This window comes from Larus michahellis, chromosome 8 (assembly GCF_964199755.1).
Source record: "Larus michahellis chromosome 8, bLarMic1.1, whole genome shotgun sequence".
In the NCBI taxonomy this organism is placed as follows: domain Eukaryota; kingdom Metazoa; phylum Chordata; class Aves; order Charadriiformes; family Laridae; genus Larus; species Larus michahellis.
In genome coordinates, this window is record NC_133903.1 from 2,965,174 (window position 1) to 2,992,263 (window position 27,090).

Below are 27,090 nucleotides of genomic sequence, written 5' to 3' on the forward strand. Positions count from 1 at the left end.
TCCCCAGCCCAGAGCTGCTCTGCGTTCCCCATCAGCACAGGCTCTTTATCCTCCCAACAGTCTAGTGTGACATTGGCAGGAGCATCATCGCCCTCGTACAGATGGAAAACGGAGGCAGAGAAAGAGCATTAACTTCGCTCAGTTGGAACAAGGCTTTAGCCCAGCCTCCTGAACTCTTGGAGCAGCGTATTTTTGATCAGAAATTCTGCAGTAAAAAGAAAGTCTTCTGTAAGATCTTCCCCAATTCTACTATCCTCGAGGTGATGGGTTTAATTTGAAAAAAAAACAACCCTAGCCTGCCCTAGGGGATAAGCAGTTGTTTAGGGAAGCTCATGCAGTAAGAGAGAAACTGTGTTGGGAGGAAAAAAAGCATGAGAAAGAGCAGAATAAGATGAAGACAGTTGCAAGAATTATAGCTAGGTCCTAACATGAAACAGGCTGCTACGACATCTGAAAGAAAATGATGTATAGGAAGTTTAAATACAGGGATTTGATGCTGTAACACCACAGATTTGCTCAACAGCTCCTGCTTTAGAGCTGCTGACTAGTGTAACCCAAGATGGGTCCTTGCTGACCCTTCCAGGAATCCCAGCGCAATCATCTGGCAGCAGAGCATCGTGCTCGCACGGCGACGGCAGGCAGAAACCAAGTCTCCAGCAACCACACAGGCAAATTGAAAACAAAATATAAAAATAAAATAACTTGTAATTAACAAGAATGAGGAGTTAACAGAGGCCTACAATCTCTAATCAATCTCTTGCTGCCTGGCCTGCTCCACCGATGAGCCCCATTGTTATTTTTGATTGTGTGTGCAAGAGCGCGAGACGGCTGCTGGAAGAACAGCACTCCATCAAAATTGTGATTTCTTTCTCCTCTCGAGGCTCATCAAGGGTGAGGAGGAGGAGAGGGGAGAAGATAGAGATGCAAAGAGAAACAAACAGCTAGAACATGCTTCTCAGAGATACTCTGCTGGGTTCAAGGAGGAAATAACCGAAACTGCAGGTATGCCGAGCACGCGGACTCCGATCCAGAGCTCCCAACAGTGCTGTCAGCTTCAAGACGAAGCAAGAGCACTTGGGCGAGTAAAAGTAATCCCTGTATTAACCATCCTGCTTATTCTGAGACGAACATCGTTCACTGGTGCGCCCTGGCCAAACTGATGCTGAGGCTGCGCTGGAAGCTCAGCAGACTGGACTCGCTCTGTACATTTAACCACATGAGTTCTGTCTCCCCCTTTCAGCTGGCAGTTTGTTGGCATCACTTGGGGTTTGAAAAATAGCCTCTGAGGTCTTTCTTATTCAGTCCAGCCTCATTTCCCTCCCCATGAAGGGAGAATTAAACTATTACTTCTCGTCCGCGTAGCTGCCCTGTTGCATTTTACACACCCTGCCAAGACAGAGGCAACAGGACGGCAGGGTACAGGGCGATGGGGCAAGCACAGGAAGACCGGGCGGTTAAAGGTGGTGTCTGTCCTTCCGCTGCACCCTTCTCCCATCCAAAGCCTTTATCCCTTTCATCCCACCACGTTCAGCCTCTGCACCCATGGTGAACCACATCCGAAGCAAGGGTTTGCTTCTCGGATTGCCTTGAAGTTTGAGAGTGACAGTTCCCCTCAGAGATCTGCAAACCAGCTCTTGACGTAACTCCTTAAAGAAGTTTGCATTGAAGAGCGTGTGTGCACGCTGGCTGTTAATTTAACAGGTTGCAGAAAAGCTGTTGATTTTATTACCATATTACCCATTCAAGAGGGCACCAATAAAGGTTTTATTTTGCAGCAAGAAGTGCCAGCCCCGTCGCTGGCAACTTTCTCAAGCTGTGTCATAATGCTTCTGGTTTTGTTTGCTGTCTGATATCTTGGGTATTCTCTTTCAAGGCATCAAGCCCACCATCTTGGGGATGCTCTTCAATAAACTACCGCTGGCATTTGGGTTTCCATTGGATAATTTTGACAGAAAATAGCAACACAGGCGAGACCTGGAAGCAGACAGCATTCCGCACTCTGCAAGCCCGGGTTCTGAGGATACAGAAAAGACCTGTCTAAAGGCAGCCTTTTGGTCAACTGTATTTATGAGCTCGGGCACGTAACACCGCTGTGACACTGGGAAGAGTTTGCCTGTTTTAACTTCCTTACCAACCAACTTAGACACAAATAACTTACACATGAGTTACTAAGAAATCCAAGCACGCCTTTCTGAGAAAGCAGAGGAACCTGAAACCAGAAAGGTTTCAAACACTGCCAGATTTGATGGAGCTGTTACACAGGACCAGATCGATTGCCTTTTCAGTCCAGGATCCTATCAAGAACAGTGACGTTCATGCCACGACGGTGGAAACAGTTTACCTGAAGCACAGGGAATAATGAAGCACAGATTCCTCTCTCTGAGCACTCTTCTTGCTCTGCCTTCTTCACTCGGGTCTTCATTCCCAAGTATTTCCAGGGATGGAGTTGAACGTTGCCAGGTACGGCAGCAGCAAAACCATGTGCAGACACAACCCAGAAAATAAGCATGGGAATTTTCTTCCTAACCTCCATATTAAGAGTTTGCCTTTACACCTCAAAGCAGAGGGCTCTGCACATCCCTACTTAAGTTAAGTGTAAATATTTAATGTAAGCTAGGTATTATTATGTGTCCACAAAGGCATCTTAACATTTTAGCAAACCTACTGAGCTCTTGCTCTCAGCAGCACCTTGAAGCCACAGGGTCTAGAAAATGAAAAGATTTCCACTCTTCTCATTTTAAATTGATTGGCTTCAAATGCTTTGGCCGGAGCTATCTCTTTAGGCACACAAGAAGAAAAAGTCCATGATTTAATTTCTCTCCACTGTTTGTTCATTTGTACAAGCGTCTCCAAATCATCTCCTCTTCAAATTTGACCAGTCTCTCTGTTTACCAAAAGACTTTTCTTTGTCTGAAACCATTGTCATTGCCTTTCTAAAGGCCTCATTTCCTAACTCTCACCCAGGATCTACCCGGAGACAAGGGTAAACAGCGCAATGTACACGCAGCCAAGCAATGACACCCTGATTCGCCACCGCTTAATTCCAAGTTGGCTAAGCTGATTTTGAGGCTCCCCAGGAATGTTTGTTTGTTTTAATAGATATCTTTAATGGATTGTTCCAGAGACAGTCAATGCAGTTCCTGGATATCTCATGGGTGGCCCGGCCTAGACGCACCAGGCGGGCATTGGGCAGAACGCGCAGCCTGTGTTATGGCCAACACATCTCCCGTACCAGCAACGGTAATAGAATATCAAACTGTCAAGTGCCCCAGTAACTATAATGCATCACATCCCGCTAAAATACCATCAGAAACTAAACTCCTGGTGAGGAATTTATAACACCGCTTTCCGCGGCATTTAATTAAAAGAATAAAAAAGAGCAAACAAGCGAGAGCGAGCTGTGAAGTCTGAGATGCGCCTTGCTGCCTACGCACTCACACACAGAGGGTCTGAAAAACCACCGGAACATCCCTCAAGTTGATGAGCTCATCTGTTGCATCGATAGGAATCGCCAATAAATACTGATACGGTTTCATGGAAATTCACTGCTCTTTTACGGATGCAGTCATTTATATTCACAGCATGGCACTGTGGTTAACCCTTTCAGTGAAGTAGTAATTCCAATTAATGCAAATTGGCTGGACACATACGACATCTAGATAATAAGCTCTACTACAGTAACAGCATACCTTGGTCAGGAAAACCAAGCACATCTTTCATCTTCATTTAGCTTTGAAGGGGTTACATTACAGTGGCTCCTATCGCATCCCTGCTATTGAAGCCTCCCTGAAAATTAAAAGCCACCAGCAGCGCTACTGAAACATGCTCTAAAGTTTACAGGCAAACTACAGAAGCTTGTAAAGGGCCAGGGGACTTCTCCGGTTTAATTATATAGACCCTGTTCCATAAATTGCTTGAATGGAATAAATACAAATAGCTTTCCCTGCTTTGTGACCTCTTTGGGTTAATGAAATGCACACAAACGCCCACTGTCTGCTACCGCTCAGAAATTCCACAGCGTAGACACAGAACCTCGCTGGAAGCCGTAGTCAGGATTCAAGCCTTGGTACGTACATGAGAACCAGCTGCCTGGACTCAGCAAGGAAATAATTTGTTGTTTATATTCTACTGCTATTCTAAGCTGCAGACGGTGGGAATTGTCTGCGATTTACCAAACAGGGAGAAAGACACTGAGATTTTGTTGTTGAGGCTCTAATTAGCAAATCTGCTTCTCTTACCCAAAGAGGTGTTTGAGGTAAGAGAGGCTGAGGAATTCCATGAATCAATAAGCAATCCAGCCTCGGCTTTGGGAGACGCGAGATCTCAGAACTGCTGCTCCTCTACCTGGCAACACTTACCTCCATCCTCTGGACATACTTGGGAATAGACTTGAGCGAAGAAGAGACAGCAAGGACTGTGTTCAGGAAGAGGAATACTTGATTATTCAATTCTCTTGCATGTAAATTATTTCTACTGCTGTGACATGAAGGAGAATTTGATCCTACCGGAGACAAACTACTGAGACCAGCCAGCTCTTGTTCAGGTGGTCAGTATGCAATTTTCTCATGTTTTCTTAACCTTCTCCAAGCACACACCTCTCATACGACGCAGAAAGAGCCTCTACATGTATGGTCTGCGCATGGCATCCAACAGACATCTCCAGGAGTCTGCTGAAGTTTCATTCGCTAAACTTTTAAGACTACAGGTGAGACCACAGGCCTCTGGAGGTCTTAGAGCTGACAGCATGGCACCATCTCAACGGAAAACTGTTCTCAGGAAACCAACAGAGTTCTCCTTCTCCCTGGACACTGAGTTTTCTTTTATTGCTCCCATTTCTCTCAGTTAGTCCAGAAACTTCATGAGGCCATGCAATACAACTGTTTTGGGGGCATTTTCCTAGTTTTACTCAGGATCCTAGATGCTGTCTTATACTTACCCTCACTTGCTTTATTTAGTGGGGTTTTTCCTGAGGCTCTAAAGTTGCAGAACAGGAAAATGATTGTCCTGTTATGTAAAGAAACAATACTACAGCAAGCCACACGCGGCACACAGAGTAGGTCTGCAGATACAGAACTTCTCCAGGTCCTGCTTGTAGAGTGCCCTCCTGTACTGAACGCCTCCAAAACCCTTATCCTTCTCATAAGTGAGACTCACCCCAGGCAGATCAGTGGGAGGCAGGTTCGATTTTAAGTGCCAGTTGTGTTTGCCACCAAAAAGAACAAAGTTCTCCCACTGACCTGTAAACTTGGGCTGTTAACACTTGAACCAACGTAAAGATGGCACTTAGCAGCTTGGTGACTCTAATGTCACACCTCAGCTCTCTAATGTATCACCCCAGCTGTGCTGGTTGGAAGGTAACGCAGAAGAAAGACAGCGCCTCTCAAGCCAGATCCCACCCGCAGCCCACCCAGCTAGACCAATAAAGGTACCAGACCGACAGAAGACAGACTGTTACTGCTACTTATCTGTGCTCTTCACATAAATGGCACTTCACACACACAAGGATGAGCTGCTGCTCAAAAGGGATTCCAATTTACATAAAGGCAAGATGATGGCATGCAGACAAGCCAGAGGACAGCAAAGGCAGTAAGGACACATATCTCAGTGAAGTAAGGATGAAACCTTGATGGTTACATAAGGTTTTATTACTGCGGCATATATAACTGATAATATAAAAAAGGTGAAGTGCAAGGCCAGATGCCTTAGGTACTATGCATATATAGTCTCTTCTCTTTACTCCTGAATTTGATATATAAGTGGGAGACCAAATGCCAAACCTTCTAAAGTCATTTTTCAGAAGAAGAAAGGATCTTTATTTCCCTCGTAAGGAACAACCTGTCATGTAGCAGGGGGGCAGTGATTTTCCAGTCGAAGCACTGAGAAAGAGCAAATACATTCTGGCATGCTGAAGACCCAAGGAAGGAGGTGCAGCGAGGAGTGCGCCGACCTACCTTAAAAAGCAGGCAGTCCCCTTGGTGCTCGGCGTAAATGGAGGTGAGGCGATACTGGTTCTCTGTCGTGATGTCAATCTGGTACCCTGTTAGTGTGTAGCACACCTTGCGGAACTCCTGGATCTTGGTCTGGAAAACTTCTTTCAGACGCTGGTTTTTCAGTTCTGCACTTTCCACTTGCTTCTTCAGCTCTGCGTAAGGGAAGAAAACGGGTATTTTGTTATACGTCATCAGCACAGAGCCCCTGTGCGGTATTTACAGTGCTAGCCAAACTAAGTGAATTGAAAAGGTTAATTAATTTTCTTTAAAAGTGAATTAAGCAGGCAGAGTAAAGAAAGAGGGAAGCTAGATCCCTCTCCTCCTGGTCCCAGCAGACCAAAAGATAATACCCTAGGGAATAAGGAAAACAGGCATGTCTTGGTGGGATGGATTTTTCTCTTGCTCAGCCAGCCCTTTAACAACGTGCTACAAAATCCAAAGCTATAGCATCCATTTCCCCCCTCATTTTATTTTCTACATGGAACCCAAGAGAAGGGTGTTACGCTACAGGAAGCAAGACAGTGGAAAACCAGTAAGAAATACGCCTCTGTATGGTTGCAACAGGAGGAAGCTGCCTATGAGGGAAATCTCCTCCGACCGACTCCGGATTTGACTGTAAGTGCTTTGATCTCAAATTGACACACTGCTTAGGAATCCCTTCAGATTTGGGAAGGGGCTTTTATTGAGAGAAAAAGCCTGAAGAGCACCGCTGCCTCTTCGCATTTGCTACCTTAGCTGGACTAGTCCCCCGCAGAGCGGTGCTGGGAGGCTGCCTGCCACTCACCCCCTATTTTATTGCTACAAAGGGAGCTGCCAGCACTGTGAATCCTTCAAGAGGATACACAACAATTACCATGAATCTTTCACCCAAGGTGCCTGCCGAGTAATTAAACCTCAATTTATCCCCCCATTAATTTCAGAGATTGGCTTTACTTTAATATACACCAGAGATGTCTCCCAAGTCAGCCTGTTTTATCAACACTGCGGTCCAGGGTCGGAAAAACCCCCTGACTCTTTCTAACAGCAAACAAATAGACTTCCTCAGGTAGCTCCTTGTCATTCTGAGCTTTAAGGCTTCGTCTGTGCTCTGATCAGACATAATTGCAGCATGTGTAGGCCATACATCTTTATTTTAGCTAGCTCAAGGTCCAGCACCACGATAGCATAAACTCCGGTGCAAGGTGACTGCTTGAGCACAAAGGAAGGTTTTTTGGCTGGGCTTATACGGCCCACGCTGAAGCATTATTGTCTCCTGAGTGAGCTGGAAAAGTTTTTGCTCAAGTATTTGCCAAAAAGCGTTTCCATCAGCCTCCCAAGCGTAGCGTGGGAAGCACGTAGGACAGTAACTGCAAGGCCAAGGACTTGCCTGTGATTCACCTCTGAGCAGCTGCGAGCGCACCAGGAGAACGCGAGACTCCTCTTATCTTCTGTACTGCTTTAGTTAGGCGCTCCGGGTGGGACAAAGGGATAATTCAACGTGTTAAGTTAAAGTGCCTTAAACGCCACTGAGGATGCCCCTGCTCAGAAGTGCTTTGGCCTTAATCCAATTCAGCTTAATCCCCAGGCAAGGACAGGAACTCTTTAATGGTTAAAGAGAACTACATGTCCCTTTACTTCTGAGTGAGAGCATCCACGCAGGGAGAGTTAACGCTGGCCAACTCCTCACCTTCGGTTAATTCAGTCCCACCTTCCTGAGCAGCCTGTGGAGACGATGTCTGAGCAAACTCTTTCCCCTACTCCGGGTCTCCCCCCAGCGCTACCTCGCTTTATCGAGGGGAACAAGCCACTCTTGGGGATCATCACATACCAGTTTGTTTATTGAAACACTGCTGTACAGGGAAACCCCCAACTGCTGGGGGATGCAAGGTAAACAGAGCATCCACAATCCCGCTTACGAGCCCGAAGGGTTGTGGGTTACACACTGCCCCTTCTCATGGCCTTGGAAAGGCTGTGTCTTTCCTGGCCACTCACCTTCCCATTCCTACCAAACTCATCACCATGTGATTAACTCAACCCTTCCTTGGATTGTTACAACCTTTTCCCCATCATCTCAGCTGGGTCTGGGCCTTTGATTAATTAAGTAATCAGCCTCTGAAATCAGGAGGTTAATTGGCAGCTCTGACCTCAATATTCTCACAGTCTTCATGCAGCTATGCAACTGTTAAGGACAAAATCCTATATACGAAAGTAAAAATTCAGTGACCACATCGCAGTGGTAAATAACATTTCGCCACTGTCAGAGACAGCACTGCCTTTAATATATCGCACATGTCCAACAGCGATATTTTTTTTCCTAATAAATGCAGCCTAGCCTTGGAAAAGTAAATCTGCCTTTTCCTACCGCATCGCGGAGGCTGCCTTTCCTGACTTTTATAACCTTGGAGCTGGATGGCACCCTAATTCATGAACTCCCCGAACAGCTTTTGTTATTCATGAAGAGTTAGCGCCTTTTCCACTGTTTTGTCTCTCAGACTTTGTACTGCTTATGGCCATCGCCAGCGTCCTCGCACCCCTTGGGTTGCAGCCTTATCGCCCACCCGACAGCGCTGGCCTAGTTACACTACACCCTTGTGCATCTGGAACAGCAACTAAGCGGTGGCAACGCTTTCCTCCACTACCCTCAGGGTGAAAAAGGAAAAACTCTGACTACAATCAGTCTTTTACGTAAGAAATCATGAGTTTTTCAGTTTAACTGAAGGACTAGCAAGTCTTCACTCCCGACAGCGCGCCCTCGCCTCCTCCCTGCCGTTCCTCCCGGCCCCCTTTGCAGTGCCTGCGGCAGTTTCGGTGTATTACTGTTGCCAGCCATCCTGGCTAAAAGAATTCACCTTGCACGAAAAAGCGTTATCTCCGTGTTAGAAGTGCCTTGTGTCAGGCAATGGCTCAAGGTGCTGAACTTGGTAACTGCTCACGTAGATGCAGCTGAAGGTGCCAGCACCAGCCAGTGACAGGATAAAGCCTTGCCATCCCCTCCGTGGCTCCTTTAGCAATTCCCCAACAGCGTTTCTTTAGTGGCACTGCTTGGGGACGGGGCAGGAGAAAACACAAGCAGCTACAGGGACGTAATAGGAATGTTTAAGTTTGCAACTGCCCCCAGCAAAAGGTCTGTTGAACCGCGACTGTAAAACAGGGACGGCTCTTCCTTTACACCCCATTAAATTGCAGTGCTCAGTAGTTCAGCTATAGCAACTGCTGATGCCTACTTCTTTCAGTATTTATTTATCCCGTGGAAACAATTCAGCTCAGGGCTATTCCCAGACTAACCCAGGACAGCGACGAGGACAGTGCCCACTCCTCTGCTGTCCCCTGAGGGCTCTGCCAACACAACCGAGGAGCCACCTTGTGAGGAGGGTTCACGGAGGAGCAATTCGGTAGGGAGGTAACCTGAGGCTTGAGAAATGTAGGACAGGGTCCCACTTCTGAAGCAAAACCATTTGAGACACCCTAGGGCATCTTTCAACAGCTTCCCACCACGCTTCTGCAGGAAAGAGATTTCCTACAGGTTCCGTGTCATACCAGCCAGCCCCAGGCCAACATCTTGGACACTTTGGGGTGTCTAAAATGGCACGGGATGCCCGCGTTTAGGCACAGGACACCTACATTGCCCCACTGCACCATGGCTCTGCCCACGTATGGCCCTGGCACTGCACCCAGAGAACAGCACAAGCAGCACGTGCACTGGCTTGGGGTCAGGAATTAATCTTTCTAGTATTTCCCCCCCCCAGGTGAAGATGTTAAGCTAAGAGGCAGCTCATTCGCCCTGCATCTGAATTCAAAGACATGACAGCACTAATTCTTAAGCCTCACCTAATACCGCTAATTCCCACCAAATTTCTAGCGCGGTCAGGAAAAATTTATTTAAAAGTCATCATTTGCAGAGTGCAATTCATCGCGTTTCAGAGTTATGTTTAAGGCAGAGGCGTAGAGGCCACTGGAGTGAGGGAGAACCTTTCAGGACGGGTCAAGGTGCATTAACGGAGCAGGTTTCTGGTGACAGCATTACTGCTTCCACCCGCTTTATCTACCACCTACAGAACACTGAGTGTCTTGATCCTTTAACATCTTTCACAACAATGGGAGAATTAGGTTTAATTACATCTTCAAATGGCAGCGTTTGAAAGCCAGAATCCCTGTATCCAGAGCACTCGAGTGAGATCCCACGTTCGACTCCGATACACTCGCACACACCGGGGCGAGGGAAGGCGCAGGTTGCTCTGCAGAAGCCAGGGATGGGGACAGTCACACCACAGACATCCTTCATCCCAGAGAAGGGATGCTGAAGCATCCCTCCCTGAAGCGTTAATGAAACAAATAAGAACTGAGAAAATAAGTGTGAGATTTGGCAGGCTATGCCTTGGTCAGGGGTAATGACTGGCTGTTTACTTTCCCTGGAAAAAAATAAATAAATAAAGGAGGAGAACGGAGAGAAAAAGAAAACATTTGGAAATCATACTGCCCCATCTCCTTTGTATTCAGTCTGAGAGTATGCACAAAAAGTTGCGTGTCCTGAAGAGTTTGATGGGGGGGAAAAATCCTCACTGAAAAAAAAATAAAAATCATTAACCTGTTACAAAATTATTATTGCCAAATGATTAAATTCCCCCTAATGATGCTGCTTCTTGAAACACCTTGTATTTTCACACACTTATATTGACTTCAATGAATAATTCAAACTATTTTGGATAAATAAATAAAATATGAGCTGGGCTTTTTTGGTCTCATATTGAAAATGTCATTGCTTTTTATTCCATTGCTTTTACACTCCTTACATCTGAAAACGTTCACAGCTGCCTGGAAATACCACAGCTTTGGCTCCTGCTCCGAGTTCAGCTAGGTCAATCAATAGCAATAGCAGCCTCTACACCAAAGAGAACCAAATCCATGCTTAACCTTTTCCCCAGGGAAAGAGGAGGAAACAATGGAGCTCTCAGCATGCCAAAAGTGGCATGAAATTAAATGCACCACTAGTCTTTTCCAGGAAAACACAAATTTGTTCTGCCCGTCCTCAAAGATGCCACAAGCCATGTAGCTGCATTAATTCAGTTGCGATCCCAGCTAATATCTCTCTCTCTCAGAAAGGCCTGGAGTCCCTTCTAACTCTCCATTAAAGGTTACTTTCCCTTAGTAACGTGTTTGGGGGTCACTCACTCCAGCACACACAGGACAAAGCATTTACGCAGGAATTCCTGGCCCTGCTGACGCTGCCAGGACGCCTCAGACCGACACCACCCAACATGGCTATGGAGGATATACTGTATTTTTACCAACCCCGCTCTATTTAAACAACAGACTGGTTGGATTTTGTTTCCAGCCTACAGAAAGGATGCCAGTGCCACCTTGCTCACACAAGGTCCATAATGGGAAGAGGAAATGCTCTTTTCTCAATCCCAAGAAGCGAGGCCATCATTACCCTTGTTCTCTCCACCTACGCAGGCTGCTCCTCCCCATTTCCCCAACGCCACGCAGCATCACCCACAGTCACCCCCAAACTGCTATTTAATGACACTCTCCTACTGCAGGTCTGTCCTTCCCGTCCGGCTGCACCTCTAACGCTGCCCGAAATCCTTCCAGTCATTCCCCTGTTCAAACCCGAGCTGAAGTTTTCTCTTCCAGCCTCAGTTTACGAGGAACAGCATCTGAAAAGAGTTCTGTGATACTCTGTGAAGGACACAATATAAAAATAAATTGTATCATATTAAATAAAGGCTAAGAGAAGAGGAGCTGAGCGTTTTCTGGTGTTGGCAAGTTTATGACCATTGCTTTTGAGAAACAAAATTCGCTTTGCTGGATTTTATAGGTATGTTTTATGTCCCGGGTGAGCGGGGGAACCACACGTCCCGGCCACCCCATGCCATGCTCACCCGGCCTCACCGTCTGCCAGACTCAAATTGTTCTTTGGAAAACTTGCAATTTGTGACATTACAACCATGAATTACAACTTTTCTTGAAGGTAAAAACAGTTTTGTATTCAACAGACTGCAGTGGCTGTTCAATTTTAAACCTAAGTGGTATTTATTTGATCAGTCAACACTGGTTTATTTTTAAACTGTGTGTGTACCATATGGTTCGGTGCAGCTCCCAGCCCCCTCCCGCAGCCACCAGTTTGCCCTTCCAGCAGCTCAGGGAAGGGTTTGCAAAGGCAGCACATTCCAAGCAAAGGTCTCCACTGCCACAGCCAACTCCAGCTCTTGCGCTGCCCAAGGACTCTCCACTGAAAAAACTTCCCGTAGGTTTCTCTTCCCTGAAGATGCTTGTCTGAACCCCCATTTCAGACAACCCACGTACCTTCCCAAGGGTACCGTTTCTTGGAGGCAAGTCCATAATCAACCTTTATCCTTAGATAAACCTGCACAAAGCGGCAGAGGACACCAGGAGGCTAGGGTGAAAGAAGCAGGGCACTGAGGACTGGAGAGAGGAAGCTATGGAAGGGGATAAACTTTCTCTTGTAGTACCTACACGCGCATATAACGTGGATTAGGATTAAGTAGAGTTCTTTTCTCCTCCTGATAATGCTGAGATTACAACACCAGGTTGCAAAACTCAGCGGCACACTTGCAGTTGGCCGGGTACAGGATTGAGCCCTGGCAGACAAACCCCCACAAAGCAAAAGGCTCCCTCGGGGGATCCCGGCGTGGGCACTGCTTGGAGCTTCCTCTGCCCTTCTCCTCCTCCTGGGCAAAGCTGCTTGGGAGTGGGAGAAGGCAGGAGACAAGCAGGTTTTTGGAAGCCCAGCTCAGCTCCTCAGCCACCCCCGCGGCGTGTCCCCGCTGCTCCTGGCAAAGGCAGTGCAGTGACACTAAAGAGACCCCACGTAGCTCTAAAACCACTGGCCGAAACGATGCGCCCAGCCTGTTCACAGCAATCTAGAAATCAGTGGGGACGGCAACATTCGCCCCAGATGCGGGATGAGTTAGCCTCAGGAGAGCTTTTTATTGCCCAAGGTGGACTTCACCAATCAGTATGAGATGGCACAAAGCGTTTGGAAGTTCGGATTGTCACCCTGGTCACAAATTGTGAACCAACCAGAAAGGCATCTCCCTCCAGCCCCCAAACGATGATTAAAGTCTCCCAGCCACATTTCCCTTCCACGTGGCCATTACAGACCAGCAGCGCTTCCCAGAACAAAGTGATGTCAGCCGGAGCTGCAGCCAGTCATTATGCAAAAAATAGCCTCACCTTAAAAATTCAAATATACTGTGTCGCTTCAGTTTACAGGAAAGCAGCTACCTTCTGCTTGTAGAACAAGCCAGCAAATATTAGGCATAAGCCTTCCAAGTCCACCTCTTTTCCAGGTAATCTATTTTGGAGTTGTCAAAAAAACCCAAAGCCCGGCACTGGAGCTTTTCATGGGCTGTAGTTCAGGGAAGTCTGGTAGCAAGAACAGGGACATAACTAGTATCGCTTCTCAGAGGAAGAAGAATCACTTCTCCACGAGGCTCTTTCCAAGAAGAAGAGTGGTTTTGAAACCACTCAAGTGTCTAACGTAAGAATTAATCCTAGGGACTATGTAATTAACATAGATAACAGGCATTGTTAACTACATGGGGTGGTCTGCAGGAGCATCTAATGGGCGAATTTATCCCCAGTCTGATCCCCTCCCCTGCGCCCTGCCCATTACCTTGTTTCCACCAGCACACCACTGCTGTTCCTACTACCCAAAATACCGGACACTATTTAATCCTCTGAAACAGCACCCAACAGCTGCTATTAAAACAAACAGAAAAATTGCTCCAGGAATATTTGTTTGTTCCTTCTCAAGTGAAGATTATTTGCAGGAGTTATAGTCATTCACAATGCAGGGTGGACAATATTCAATCGTGCATTAGAGACCGCTTTAAAGTTTATTATCTAATGATGTTCACTGAGGCTACAAACAGGAGCTTTTCACCATTAGCAAGAAATGATTTCAAGGTTTCCCAGGAGCATAGCCATTTTGCTCTTACTCCAGAAACCTCCTATGCTCAAATTCTGATGCTGAGACTCTTGGAAATGCTATTTGGAACTCAGTGATAGTGTCCAAGGTGATGTTACTTACAGTATCTTGCCTCCCTCTCTCCCCTGCACTGCGAAGTCTGCGCTCACAACACAAAGATATCCTGGCTTTGCTGGCAGATGGATCTAAATATAGAACTAATAAACACCGAAAGAGATTCCCACCATTCCTAAAGTAGCTTATCAAATAACTATGTGTATCTCAGAGTCCAAGATGGGACCGGGTACCACATAGGCATCCTTTAGCTCTGACTTGGGATGCACAGCCCGAACGCTAAACCCTGACTATTTGGAAGGTGGCTGTACGTCAGAACACGCCGCTGCGTTGGACTAAATCCCTTCCTACCCATGAACTGCCTCTCTCCTTGACAGACATTACAACACCATTACCGGCTCCAGAGGTCACTTTTTTGAGACAAAGCCCGGTGCCCCCGTCCCTAGGTAAGGCGGCTTTGCTGAAAGGTCAGCCTGCCATTTCATTTGTTTGCCTGGCCCGGGCTAATGGAAGCGCTGCCGCTGTGCGCAGCACGGCGAGGAAAAACGCACACCGTTTTAGCCAGCCAGCGGGGATGAAAATACAATTGCACCACAACAGATAAAGGCAAGTCTCTGCAGCACACCACCTTATTTGTGTTTTTAATGGGAGAAGATTGTGGAGTCTGTTTTAGGGCTTTTGTTCCAAAGGAAACTAAGCTCTAAAAAGCCTCCACTCACTCCTTCTATTCAATCCTTCCTTTTTCCTGTTTATCCCCTTAATAGTGTTTTGAAGTGTTGGCACTGCAAACATATTGCTCTTGGCCTGAAAGCACTCTGGCTGCCAAGTAGTCAAACCTTCCCCAGACCGTTCTTTTTGCTCTTCGTGCTCCTGCAGCAGGTCCCAAAGGCACTTACTCTGCTCAAAAATCACACCAGACATTTCCCCCGTGTGCTCTTCGGAGTGCCCCGGATCTCCTCTCCCAGGACAGCAGGTTCTGCCCTATTTTTATTGGCATATTTTTCACATTCTACTTCATTTTCTGGTGGCCACTTTATGAAAACAATCCTTTAAAGATGATCGTGGTGGAGCTGAACGAAACAGTGGTTCAGCACAGAGCAGCACAACAGCAACAGGGGAAAAAGGGCTTTCAAGCAACAAAACTGCAGGAATGTGACACAGACGTAAAGACAAGCAATCTTTTTTCCCTAGAGCATGAAAGATGTTTGGAAACAGAGCCATCTCCTGGATAACCAGGCTTTCAATCACATTATTTCAGCCTCTGGAGCTCGTATTTCCATCACAGGAGCCTGTGGTGTTGTTATGGATAGGGAGGGTTATTTCCCTGAACCTCATGCTAATGCTCTTGAGCAAGAAGGGAAGGCTTGAAGTCTCCAAGCAATCCCCACAAACTGTCCCGAGACTGGCAGGACCACCAAAATCACCTCTGGGCAGGCAGATGGGAAAGGTAACATCTGTCTCAGCCCAAGTGCCGAGTCTCGTTTCCCCGATTCTGAATTATTCATCACGTGCTAACTTCCAAACCAGTTCAGTTTTAAATTTTTAAATATTTAATAATAGGGTATTAAATATTAATGCAATTTTATTAGAAATTTTGGAAGATGGGCACTAAGGCTCTAATTGTTAAGTTCATCATTGGGCCTGACTGGCTACTCAGAGAGACTTTCTGGCTTCCTAGAGAGACAAGGAAAAGGAAAAAAGGCAAAAGAAGTATTTATGGATGTCTCTGACTCTAAGTCACAAGACAACACAGGTACGTGCACCATTCGTTTTCCAAAATAATCATCTCCTTATGAAAGAGCTGAGAAACCTACACTGGGAACATGCTAGAAAGCCCTCAGCTGCAGTTAAGAGAGTCTTTAAGAGTTTCATTTTGGTGTTGTAGAGAAAGACGTCCATCTCGGCCTAGTGTATCTGACTGGTAAAGGCACAGCTGAGCAGCCTTCGTCTACAAGAGCAACGAGAAAACCAGGCAATGGGTCTCAGCTGTGACTCAAGGCAGCCACAGGGAAAGTCCCACTCAAGACACACCCGAAAGGAGACAGATCCTGCCCTTTTCCCAATGCCTAGTCAGAGGGACCACAGGATGTATAGCTTCTCCCGAGCTGCTCTGACAACTTGTGTTCATTAGATATCCATGCCTGTTTCTCCCCGTGCAGCTCCTGCAGACCGCGTTTTCTTCTTTTCTACCCCCTCCTTTCAAGCAGATGACATCTCTTTAACCCTGATCCACGCTGAGAGCGAGCCCATGTTCCTGTCCCTCTGTATTATGAGCGCACATTCCCTACCGCGCTAGAAATTGTATGGTTCACACAAAAGATGACACATAAGCCCTGGAATTATATGCAAATGAGCAGATCTGTTCCTCACTTCTTACCATTACAACTCTGACTTTCCAACAACTGCATGGGGTAATTCCTACACCAGCTTTCAAACAAAGGGCATCTCTGTGTTATTAACATCTCACTGTGGCAAGCAGTTTGTCACCTTTCACAAAAATGATCTGAAAAGACACCAGCAATTATTCCTAAGGAGATTATTGGGTGGCTACATCCCAGTAGAGCAGCTGGAAGCTGAAGTGACACAATATTCACTGGGAAAACTCCTTTTTCAAGTCAAGAGAACACGGAACAGATTAAAAAATGAACCAAATTGGAAACAAACACAAAACTAGAGGAAAAGTCAAGCTTGTTCCCTTCAATTTTGTTCATCTCTATACCAACATTAGGAGCATGTCTTCAGGAGAACACTAAAAGCTCCTGATTATGACACAAGATGACAGGACATTAACTTTGGAGCCATATCCTGGGAAGGAGCTTGGTATGTTATAAATAAAAGACCCTGAGGAAGAATGATTCAAGTACCTCTTCCAGCTGCAAAAATCCAGCCGATTTCTAGGTCTTGTACATTTGGTTCTTCCAATGCTTTTTAAGCACCAAGGACTAAACATCTGCAAGACAGACAAGCGTTCCCTTCCTGGGATTGCTGTATAATTCCTAGTTGTGTCTTACAACGGGACGCAAGAACCAACATTTGCACGGCTAATGTTCATGAGTGAAGCGGGGCAAGGAGCAGAAGCCCTGTCTCATTTCAAATAATCACTCCCGGCTCTTGGACAGAAATGAGTAAGTAGGGTCCATGCCTGTGCGAGAAGGAACCAAGGGATCCAGTCACCCAAATTTCTTCAGCAGTGGGGAAAATGGAGTCGGAGAAGGCGATGTTCCACCAGCTGTCCTTTGAGGACAGGTCATTTCTAGTTACACGTCAACATTATATTAAAAAAACCAAACCCACCAACCTAACAGTCTGCCCTTGGAGATAAAAGTAGAATTTTTTTTTATGAAGGGAATACTTTTGCTACTGCTGAACTAGTTTATTACCTTCATCTCTGTGAAAAATGCTTTTCATTACTTAGATGAAGCCTCTTCTGAACACCAACACCCCTGTTCAGAGATCTCCTCTTTGGAGCCAGAGAAGCACAAGAAAATCTGTGCAAGTTTCCTCTTTGAGATAACAGCAAAGACAGAACTATCACTGCGCTTCTTGGGTACGTATTGTCAACAACTCTAAACTCAGCCTTTTCATACAACCTATAAACACATTTAAAAAATTATGAGCTCTGCCCATTTGAAGTCCGAGAAACATCTGTACAGCACATAATGGCCCAAACCAGAACCTTTAGCATGCTTCTTTCTTCACTAACATTTTAAATGTTTCTCTACGTCATCTAGGAGGGACAGTCCAGAGCCAGACGTCACATTGCTGCCATACATTCACACAATACATTCCGCAAGCATAGGACAACAAAGCCGACCTGTAGATAATACAGCCAGGGGACAGAACAGATCATGAGGAGGCAAGGACACGCAGCAACCTTGCAGAGTTAATATAAAGTATAATTCAGCATAAATAATTTTTAAAAAGGAGTAGGATTAAGATTTTCAGAGAGAGAGAATGCAAAAGAGATTTCAGGACTGAGTCAAGCACTCTGAGACCTAAAGAATAAAATAAAATAAAACCACAGGGGCATTTGGAAGAACGAGAAAACAATGAGATGGAAAAAGAGAGTGAGCTCACAGCCACCCACAAGGCTGTATGGACCTACCTGGTAAATCCACCACGTTCCAGGGATTCTTAGAGCTCTGGCCAAATGCAGAGCAAGGGCAGTTTAAGCAAAAGATCTAGCTGAATCACCCAGCAGGTTAAAATTGGTACCACTTTTAATTCTTTTAATTCTTATCAGCTGAGGAACAAGCAGGAGTGGTGACTGATTTCCCACCTGCATGTCCAAACTCCCTTCAGCAAGGTGAGCAGAACCACCTGGGAAGACCTCAACTCACAAACGAATACTTGTGGATAGATCTAATAAGACAGAAGCCCTTTCTTTTTTCTATGAAAGAGGTCTTTTAATGCCTTATAAGCCTTTTTGTGGCAGCAGAAAAAAACCAAACGACAGATTTCTGCTACAATGCAGGAGGCTCAGTATCTCTTTCTTCGAAGGAAAGTCACGGAAAGAGTCTAGTAAAGGGACTCGATAGCTCGAGAGTTTAAAACAAGAGCTTTTGGCATAATTTTGACTGCAAATAATAATAAAATGCTCTGACAGAGGGGGTTTGGGTGGAGAAAAAGGGTGAGGGAAGTAGAAACATATTCTTAATGAAAATCTCATTTAGCAATTTTTTTTTGGATGTGTTCAAAAATTCCACTGAGGTCACCATTCTGGAGAGATGACAAACTCCTGGGATAAAGGCTGGAAAATCCTGGTAGTCGTGTTACATTTAGCAAGTCAAAGATATGTTTGTATAAGGCTGTAGAGGGCTAAATCCATTTTACATGCTGTATGTATTATTAATTTCTGACAGTGGGCTTAGAAAAACCTAATTCGCTGGAATACGAGCTCCCTTTGAGCGGAGGGAAGCCTTTTCAAAACTCATCTTTTATTGACTGAGTCATTTTTGAGTCAATCTGTCTGCTTTCGGCAAGACAAGAGTTTTAAATCTTCTCTCTTTTTTTCCTCCTTTTTGAGTCGTGGCAAGTCTATTAAAACCTGCTAATGTATGCAGCAAGGCCTCTGATTTGAAATGTAATGAATTCTTCAGATAGTGGCAGATTAGGGGGAGAAGATGATAGAAGGAGCCAGAGACGCCAAAAAAAGAACTCTCCAGAAAAAGAGGAGGAGAAGGGTGAGAGGGAACAAGAAAGATTAACCCTTCTTACCCAGAAGAAGAAAAATCTTTAAGCTCCATTAATAGAATCAGTTAAAAAGCAGAAGTAGAAGAGGCAGAGCATCTTCAGGCTTGCCTGGGGCAGAACGAGACAAAGAATAAATGAATCTTTCCTCCTAGACTCTCTTGTAAGATTAGGTAATTCCCTAAGTGAAAAATGAATAACTTAGAGAAAATTAGCTCCATCCATATAAATAAACCTTCACATTCCAAACTCGTCACCCAGAGCTTCCCAGGCGAATGCCCTGAAACATTTTTGCTGTTGTGTAACAGATGGTTTCCTCCTCCCCCCTTCCTTGGGTTGGTTCCAACCGCAGTATCTTTCAGGTGATCTTGTTTTAGCACAAAAATGAGCATTTTGGGTGTAAATCATCAACCCTGTTAGGGGAAGGATGCTCAGCAGTTTTATTGCATTTGGCATCTCTGAAGTGCAGGACAAACACTACCCAGTTAGACAAACGAGAGATTAGCCCTGTCTCCATTTTACAGCTAGAGGAGCTAAGGAAAAGAAAGTCACGGATGCAACTTAACTCCACAGCACTGATCTGGTGACAGCCTGGGCTGAGAACGCAGAATCTGCTGAATCACAGCACAGACCTGGGATATCTTCCTGTTTAACAGGAAAATTCACAGCTCAGCCTTCCATTTGATGGCTTTAAAAAAAAATAAATTAGTTCTATAATAAAGTTGTAATGAAACAAAACCTTAGAGCAAACAGTCTGATGGAGCACAGGTGACGCAGTGGATTACGATTAATCTATAACTGATGCAGGTGAGTAAAGAGGGGAGACTGAGGAACTGGCGTTGGCAACCTAATGCTCCTTTGCTAATGAAAGGCACTGAAATGTTTAAACAATTGAGAAATCCCTAATAACAGAGGCAAAATCCTTCAATTTAACATGCAGCAGAGGTATCTAAGTCCATGCGTGTTTTGAAGGAGAGACTGTCTTTCCCTACAGATGCAAGGCATTCGGTCCTCTATCATAGAAGTCAAACTACAAAAGGCAAAAAGAAAAGTTTAAAGTGCAAAGTTGGCTCAAAAGCTGCTGGAGGCACAGAGACTGTGCAAAGCAAGCACGAGCTGGAAAAAACAGCAGCAGGAAAGCGCTGCAGTGGGATACAGGACGCAGGTAGACGCGTTATCTTGGAGGCCAGCAAGCCCTGGGAGTTCGCCTGGCTTTTCAAATTGCTCCCAGGTATTGTCTGCTTTTGCTGGCAGAAAAACATTTCTTCCCACCCTGGGGAATAACAATGCCTGTCCGCCTGTGCCCACTGTCTCCGAAACTCCGGCACTCCTTGATATGATTCTCCCCAATGGAGAAGCTGTCTTTTCTTACCCGTCTGTTTGCTTCACAACCCTGACGCGAGAGCCACAAAATTCACCAGACATGAACTTTTACATCTCCACATATTAGTGCTTTTGGAAAGAAGAAGAGGTTACGCTTGCTTTTATGTACGTAGAAACAATCCTGACCTTTAGCTTGGTCCCAACCCTCTGATTCAATAGCTGGCACTCACTCCCTGAATCGGTAATGAACTAAAGGTTACGGCAGGGAGCACGCTGTGCTGCGGATGTACCATTCCTCAGAGAAGATAAGAAACTTAGACCCAGACCATTACAGAAAAGGCAAAGTGTTTTCCTGGCAGAGCATTTGTATTTGGGGACAAGGGCATGAAGCCGGACTGTGCTATCAGCCCTCGTCCTGCACAAACACCACTCGCGTGGCTGCGTTCTGCCTGCTCCGTTCTCAAGTTAAAAAGACACTTCTCACTTTCTGCTGGAAGGACGGCTCCTGTGTGGTACTAAGCGGTCACCGTATTTCATGCTCGCCGTGGATGCATTTTAGTGATGGATGCAGCAATCCCTGTGCATATTTCCCACAGCTGTGAAGTTTCAGAGCACTTTGGGGGTCCCGAGAGGCGGCCACGCTTATTGCAGCAAGCCCTGCCGACACCAGCCGCTGTACCCCGCTCGGGGAATAGCCTACCCCAGAATATCACTGTTTTTTTTTTCCAACTGCAATGTGCATTTCCCCTGCGCAGCCTCGTGATGCCTCCTTCCTGCCCTGCTTGTTTGGAAGATCCTCCTGCTTCTTGGCATTGCTCGAACTCTTCCATCCCTCTAACTCCTGCGAGCTCTGACACAAACACTGCCCTGGTGCGGGACCTAGTGTGTTTGAAATAAGGTCAGCCAAGAAACCAAGATCCATCATGCCTAGTCATCAAAGAGTATTTTGGTGTAAGAAAAGAGCATACCATGCAGATAACCTTGACTCTTGGTCTCCAATGTCCACGCCCAGGGAACGAGCGTGCAGAGAAACCTGCTCTCGCGTTGCAGCCGTCCAGGAGAAGGATTCATTTCGGTTTTGGTTCAGAGGTGGTTTCACACTCTGCTGCTCTGAAGTCTTCCCACGGGAGCCAATGACACCCAGTGCCACGGAGACCGTGCTGCTGGCACGAACCGCGCTGCTGGGGCAGGTCAGCCAGAGGTTTAGGAAAAATATATGTTGAGGGACAAGTGAGGAAAGGAAAAAATGGTACGCACAAAAGGTCTCTGCGCGTGGGATGTGCGAGTAGCGAAAAATAGATTTACCCAACTAGGCTAAATCAATGAATTAGCTCTGTGCTCGAAGAAAAAGTTATCATTAAAGGCTGTGCTATTCAGTAGCTCACTTTACATCTGAGAAAAGTCTGCAAAAATCCTCTTGCATTATCCCTAGCCCTATAGATTTTTTCTTTTCATCTGAGGCTCAGAGTGGGGATTACTCATTAAGGTGCAGTGGCCAAATCACATTCAATCTATTCTCTGTTAAAATAAAAAAAAAGCTTTGGTCTTTCCTGTCCTCTTCCATTTCATTCCCTTCCCACGTCCACATCCAAAGCATTTACCTCCAACTTTTAATAGCTGCACAAGTCCTGAATACCAAGAGGAGACACAGGATGATACTAAATAATGATACTCCTCTGTCCTACGGGCTGCATCCTACTTCAGCACCAAAGAATAAGAGTTTGTTTAAAATCTTCATCTACTACTCAACCCAGTAACGGTACAGTCAGCAATTGCATTGACTAGTTTTGACCTGCGCAGTTTCCATGATTCCACCCCCTTCTGGGCACAGGGAGGTTGCAGTAACGGGGACAGCAGTGCTGGCAGGCAGCCGAGCATCTGGGCTCAACCGCGTCGCCGTGCTGAAGCACCTGCAGTGGCAACATCTGGCCACCCCGATGCTTCACCTCGCAGCACCAGCTCGAGCAGATGTGCTCAGCGAGGGCTTAAGGAACCGAGAGAGCCAGCTCTGAGCTGCGCCAGACCTGCCACCGCTCCTGCCACCGCTCCTGCCACCACTCCTGCCACCGCTCCTGCCAGCCCAGGGGGACCACAGCCCAGCAAACCAGGCAGCTAGTAAGTACAGCCGCGTATGGTAAGAAAAGCAAAAGCAGACAAAAGAAATACCTTCGCAGGCAGGTGAAGCACTAAACTACAGGCAACTAAAATGCTTTTACCACATTGAGTTTTTACAGAAATGTGTGTGCTTTTTCTCAGCCACAGAAGTCAGAGGCTGTAAACATCTGCTCCTTCACGCAGTCTCTCTCCCACAATGTTTTGATTTAGGTATTTTCCTGTAACGTTTGCAACTTAAACACATCAGAATTGTGCCAAGGCTTCTGAAACAGTAAAAGGGATTGGAGTTATTGGAAAAGCGAAAAGTTAGTAAACCCAAAGTCACTATAACAAACTTAGGAGAACCCTCGCATTGCTCTGAACCATTCCAAAGCAGAAGAGCTGAAATATCCAGGAAGCATCTTTCCAGTAAAACTAAAATAATCTCTCTTTCAGCATGAGACCTACTGAGGTTTCTTGGCCCTTTGGATACTATAATCTTCCCTACGGACAGCCATGTGTCAGTTACAACACCGAAGTATTGTAGCTGGTAGACATTATCAACAGCTGCTTCCAAAAGTTAGCGAGCTGGAAGCAAGGCACCGCTCTTGTATTCTCTGCTACTTATTCCGCCGCTCTATTAATTTTATTTATTTGTATTAGGATTCCAAAACAAAAGAAGTCAATTATGGCTTACTAGGAAGTATAAAGAACTTGTGTAATTTGCCTTCTGATTTAGTTATCAACACAAATAGACGTGCTGCACTAAGAAGTAAAAGATAAAGCCATAAAGCAAGGTTCACATTATTTGCAGCCGCTTGGAGTGAAAAAAAAAAAATTAGAGAAAAGCTAAAGAGATTTTTATTAATGCTTTAGATGACTTAGAAAAAAGTCACTTAATCATAACATTGTAAACAAGGAAGTTCTACAGCAGTATTTAAAAATATCTGAAATTGTTTCTGGAGCCCCATTGATTTGAATTAGGCAGCTGCATAATCACAGGGGCTGGAATTTTAATGAACATTTCAACAGGAAATGTGGAGCTGATTATATATATCAAAACAGGAAAGAGCCAAATGCTGCAGCTCCTCTTTTTTGTGTCGTTGTTGTGTTTATTACCTTAGTCTGCATACCCAACCCAACTCTCGAACCACCCGGAACTCACCTGCCGGCCCCTCTGGCTGGCGGCAGCTCCCAGTGCTTCTGGCTGCAGCTCCGCTCCTCCTGGCCTCATACATGTCATTAGGCACAGCATTTGGAAAAATAATTAGTGATTCAATCGGATTTTACACTGGATCAAGTGACTGGAAACTTCAATGCTGCACTGCAGTTCTCCCTTAGCATACTTTAGGGCATGTTATATATACTTAATTAAATAATGTTTATACAGTGCTTTGAAGAAGCAAGGAACTCTGGAAGGGCTGGGTCGGGTTTGCAGAAAGGAAAAGAGCAGAATGGGCACCGAGGGAGAACAAAGCTCCGAGAAACCAAACACCACCTTGTTTTCAGGAAAGTTTCCGGACATCTGAGAAAAAAAAATATGTCAGCAGCTTCCAGCATCTAGGTACTAAGAAAGAAAGAAAAGCTGTAAAACAGGGGATGCTGCGAAGGCACTGAGATGTCAACGTTGCCGACACCGAAGTGAGAATAAGAGAGCCAGAAAGGCAGCAGCACCTCTACAGAAGAAAAACTTTGCATACACACAGGCACAAGGCATTGATTATTACTCTGTTTGCAAGATAAAGATTCAGAGTTGTAGGCCTTGATGAAACAAAACTGAACGCACTCCACTCCTGGGAGCGCTCCTATTCATCAGAGTGGGAGCTAATGGAATAAAAGCATCTTGTTTCCTATTATTTCATAGCGAGGGAAGCAGGGCTTGCTTCGCTGAAGAGAGGGTGCTTTGTCGGCTGCCTGCTAAAGTGCTAAAATACACTGCAAAATAAACAAATGTGTTCACCACAGAAGTCTTCCCGGTTTGAAAGAGGGGACAGTTCTTCACCGAAGTACCCAGAGCAAGCGCCCCAGGGGTGCGGGTCACGAGGCAGGGAGAAGGCCGGGTTCTCCCGTGGGTCAGGGTGAGACACCCCACAAGTCCTCACGAAGGGCAGCTGCTCCAAACCTCTACTAAAAGAATTTGGAGCACACCAAAGCAAGCTGTGGGTAAACGCCCTCCCAAACGGCAAAGAAGGAGGGACGCTGCATCCGGCCCTTTGCCGCCCTCCAGGGCAAGCGGCAGGGAGAGTGCTCCAAAGAGTTTCCAGCAAGCGACGAAAGCAAACAATGTACGTAGGGAGCTTTAAAAATGATTGCAAAGAGAGCCCTGAGCTTCTGTTTTGTGCTTTTTTTTGCCCCTTTTTTTTTTTTTTTTTTTGCTTTGCCTATAACTAAATTACATGATTTCTTTGCAAGTCTAATTAAGCAGTTAATTGATGCTGGTGCCCTTTAGCATCTGGCATTTAAGATTAAGTAAATAAGGAGAAAAGTGCATGCAGCACCCAGCAATAATTAAACATAGCAAGGGTTTGTTCCCCCACCCTCCCCCATTTTAACCTGTTATGTTTAAATCTCGGAGGATAACTATCTTTAACAGCCTCAAATACACTTACACACCATATAATGATACTTGACAACAGTATTTTTCCTCTTGGAGATGGTGAATAGTAGGTGTATCTTTGATCTTAACCAGCAGGTTTTATTTTACACCTTGCACTCAGTGGAAGGAAGAGCTTCGCTGCTGCGTCTCTACCCAGTCGAAGAGTATGTTAAATGGACCTTCATGGGAACACACTTTCGAATCCATGAGTGTGAGTGCTGGGATTACGCACTAAAGGTTTGTGGTCAAATTTCTCCCTTTCTCATGCCCTCACTCTTTCCCAATGGTCCATACAACACTATTCATCCATTTCATGCAGATTATGGAAAAGCTTTCCTGCTACTCTTATATGAGAAAGATGGAGTTTTATAAAATAAAATCAAGCCGGACCAAAAAAAACCCCTCTTTGGACAGAAAAAAGCACCCAGAATTTTAGACGTCACTAGAGAACATGGATTCAGCCAGGGTGAATCGGTGTTATTTGTAGGCATTTTAAGGCACTGTCTCCAAGGTTGCTGGCACGAGGCTTGCTGTGGATTGCTATACACAACTCAAGGAGTGACTATTTCACATCAGAAAGTCTGACGGGGACACACATCTGCTGGGGACTTGAGTCCTGGCTGGATTTTTTAGGTGCAGAGCACTGCACTGAGCATTGGCAGTCTTGTCTTGAGAGTCCAGTTTCCCCAGAAGGCAACAGATTCGGGACTGGACTCAAGTAAATGAAACCTACTCCAAGACTTGCAGAAAGCAGCGTAAGAAACTCCGAAAGAGTGAGGGCAGAGCCAGCCTCTGCTGCTCCCCGACAAACCCATTCGGGAGCGTGAAGATGACTCTCCCATCCAGCAGGTAAACGCCAGTCAGACTCAGACTGCCTCTCTAATACAGCTCTGATTTAAACTAACAGTACGAGAGGTTTTTAGTTCTTCCAGAGCTGCCTGATGGAAGAAATCGCTGCCCAAAGATTAGTGCCACTACCCCTTTAGACTCCGCAAGCAAGAAAAGCGAGTGCGGAGGCTCCTGCCCACCCCCCATGGGTGCTGCGAGTCTTAATTAGTATCTCCAGCATACTCAGAGCCCTTTGGACAGAGGGTGCTACAGAAGTGGGAAATATTATCATCATTATGCCTGCTACCAGAAGCGCTGGCGTTCAAGCCAGAGACTTCAGAGCAGATGGTGCAGTCGCGAGCGGGGCCGGCTGTGGCACCATCGCCCCCATGGCAGCCTCTCCGTGCTGGGGCCGCCTTCGCTTCTTCACGTCTGAAGAGCGACAGAACCGGCGCTGTCAAGCCTGCACCGCGCTGGTCAGCACTGCTGACACATTCAAACCGGCCAGCACTCAAATCACTCGGAAGTAAATCATCCAAGGGACTTTCCAATTAAAAAGAGCTTCGCTTTCACGGCAGCGCCTTCTCCTGCCTGTCACAGCCAGCCCTCCCCTGAATTCAGATCATTAAAGGCAAACAACAAAGAATTAGTCAGCTTTTGTTAAGTGTCAAACATTCCCACTCTAAACCATGTGCAAAACAAGGAGAGACATTTCATAGCTCTCAGAGCTATATACCTTCCTAAACACCATTTCTGCACCTCTTGCTACTTGCTCGTTTGCCCTGGCTTTATGGAACAGCCTGGCTCCCTCCGCCTTCGACAGAGGAGAAGAGCAGCATTTACCGTGCTGCAGTAAGTGGGATATGTGTAGTTCTAATTTTTAACCTTATTAATTTCTAACTGTTGGGGTTAGCAGCCTTGGATTCAGAGCTACCCGAGGCGTAACTAAGATGCCATTAGCTTTAAGTCTGCTCCCAAGTGCTGCGAGCACCCTCGCCATTTGGAGTAGGACGTCACCTTGCAGATGGAAGACTTTGGGTACATGGGAACATTCTGCTTCAAGTTTTTCATTTCACCAAAAG

The 27,090-nt window shown here is 45.9% G+C and overlaps 1 protein-coding gene across 10 annotated transcripts in view; it reads right to left on the bottom strand.

The window, feature by feature from the left end:
* Nucleotides 1–27,090, bottom strand: part of MAD1L1 (mitotic arrest deficient 1 like 1) — a 372,969-nt gene that overhangs the window by 86,509 nt on the left and 259,370 nt on the right. For all 10 annotated transcript variants that reach the window (XR_012588676.1, XR_012588677.1, XR_012588678.1 and 7 more), the window contains one exon: nt 5,952–6,142. Coding sequence is in view for 7 of the 10 variants with exons in the window: in XM_074597442.1 (XP_074453543.1) it covers nt 5,952–6,142 (191 nt within the window). In the remaining 3 variants the exon portion in view is untranslated. The remainder of the gene's footprint in view (nt 1–5,951; nt 6,143–27,090) is intronic.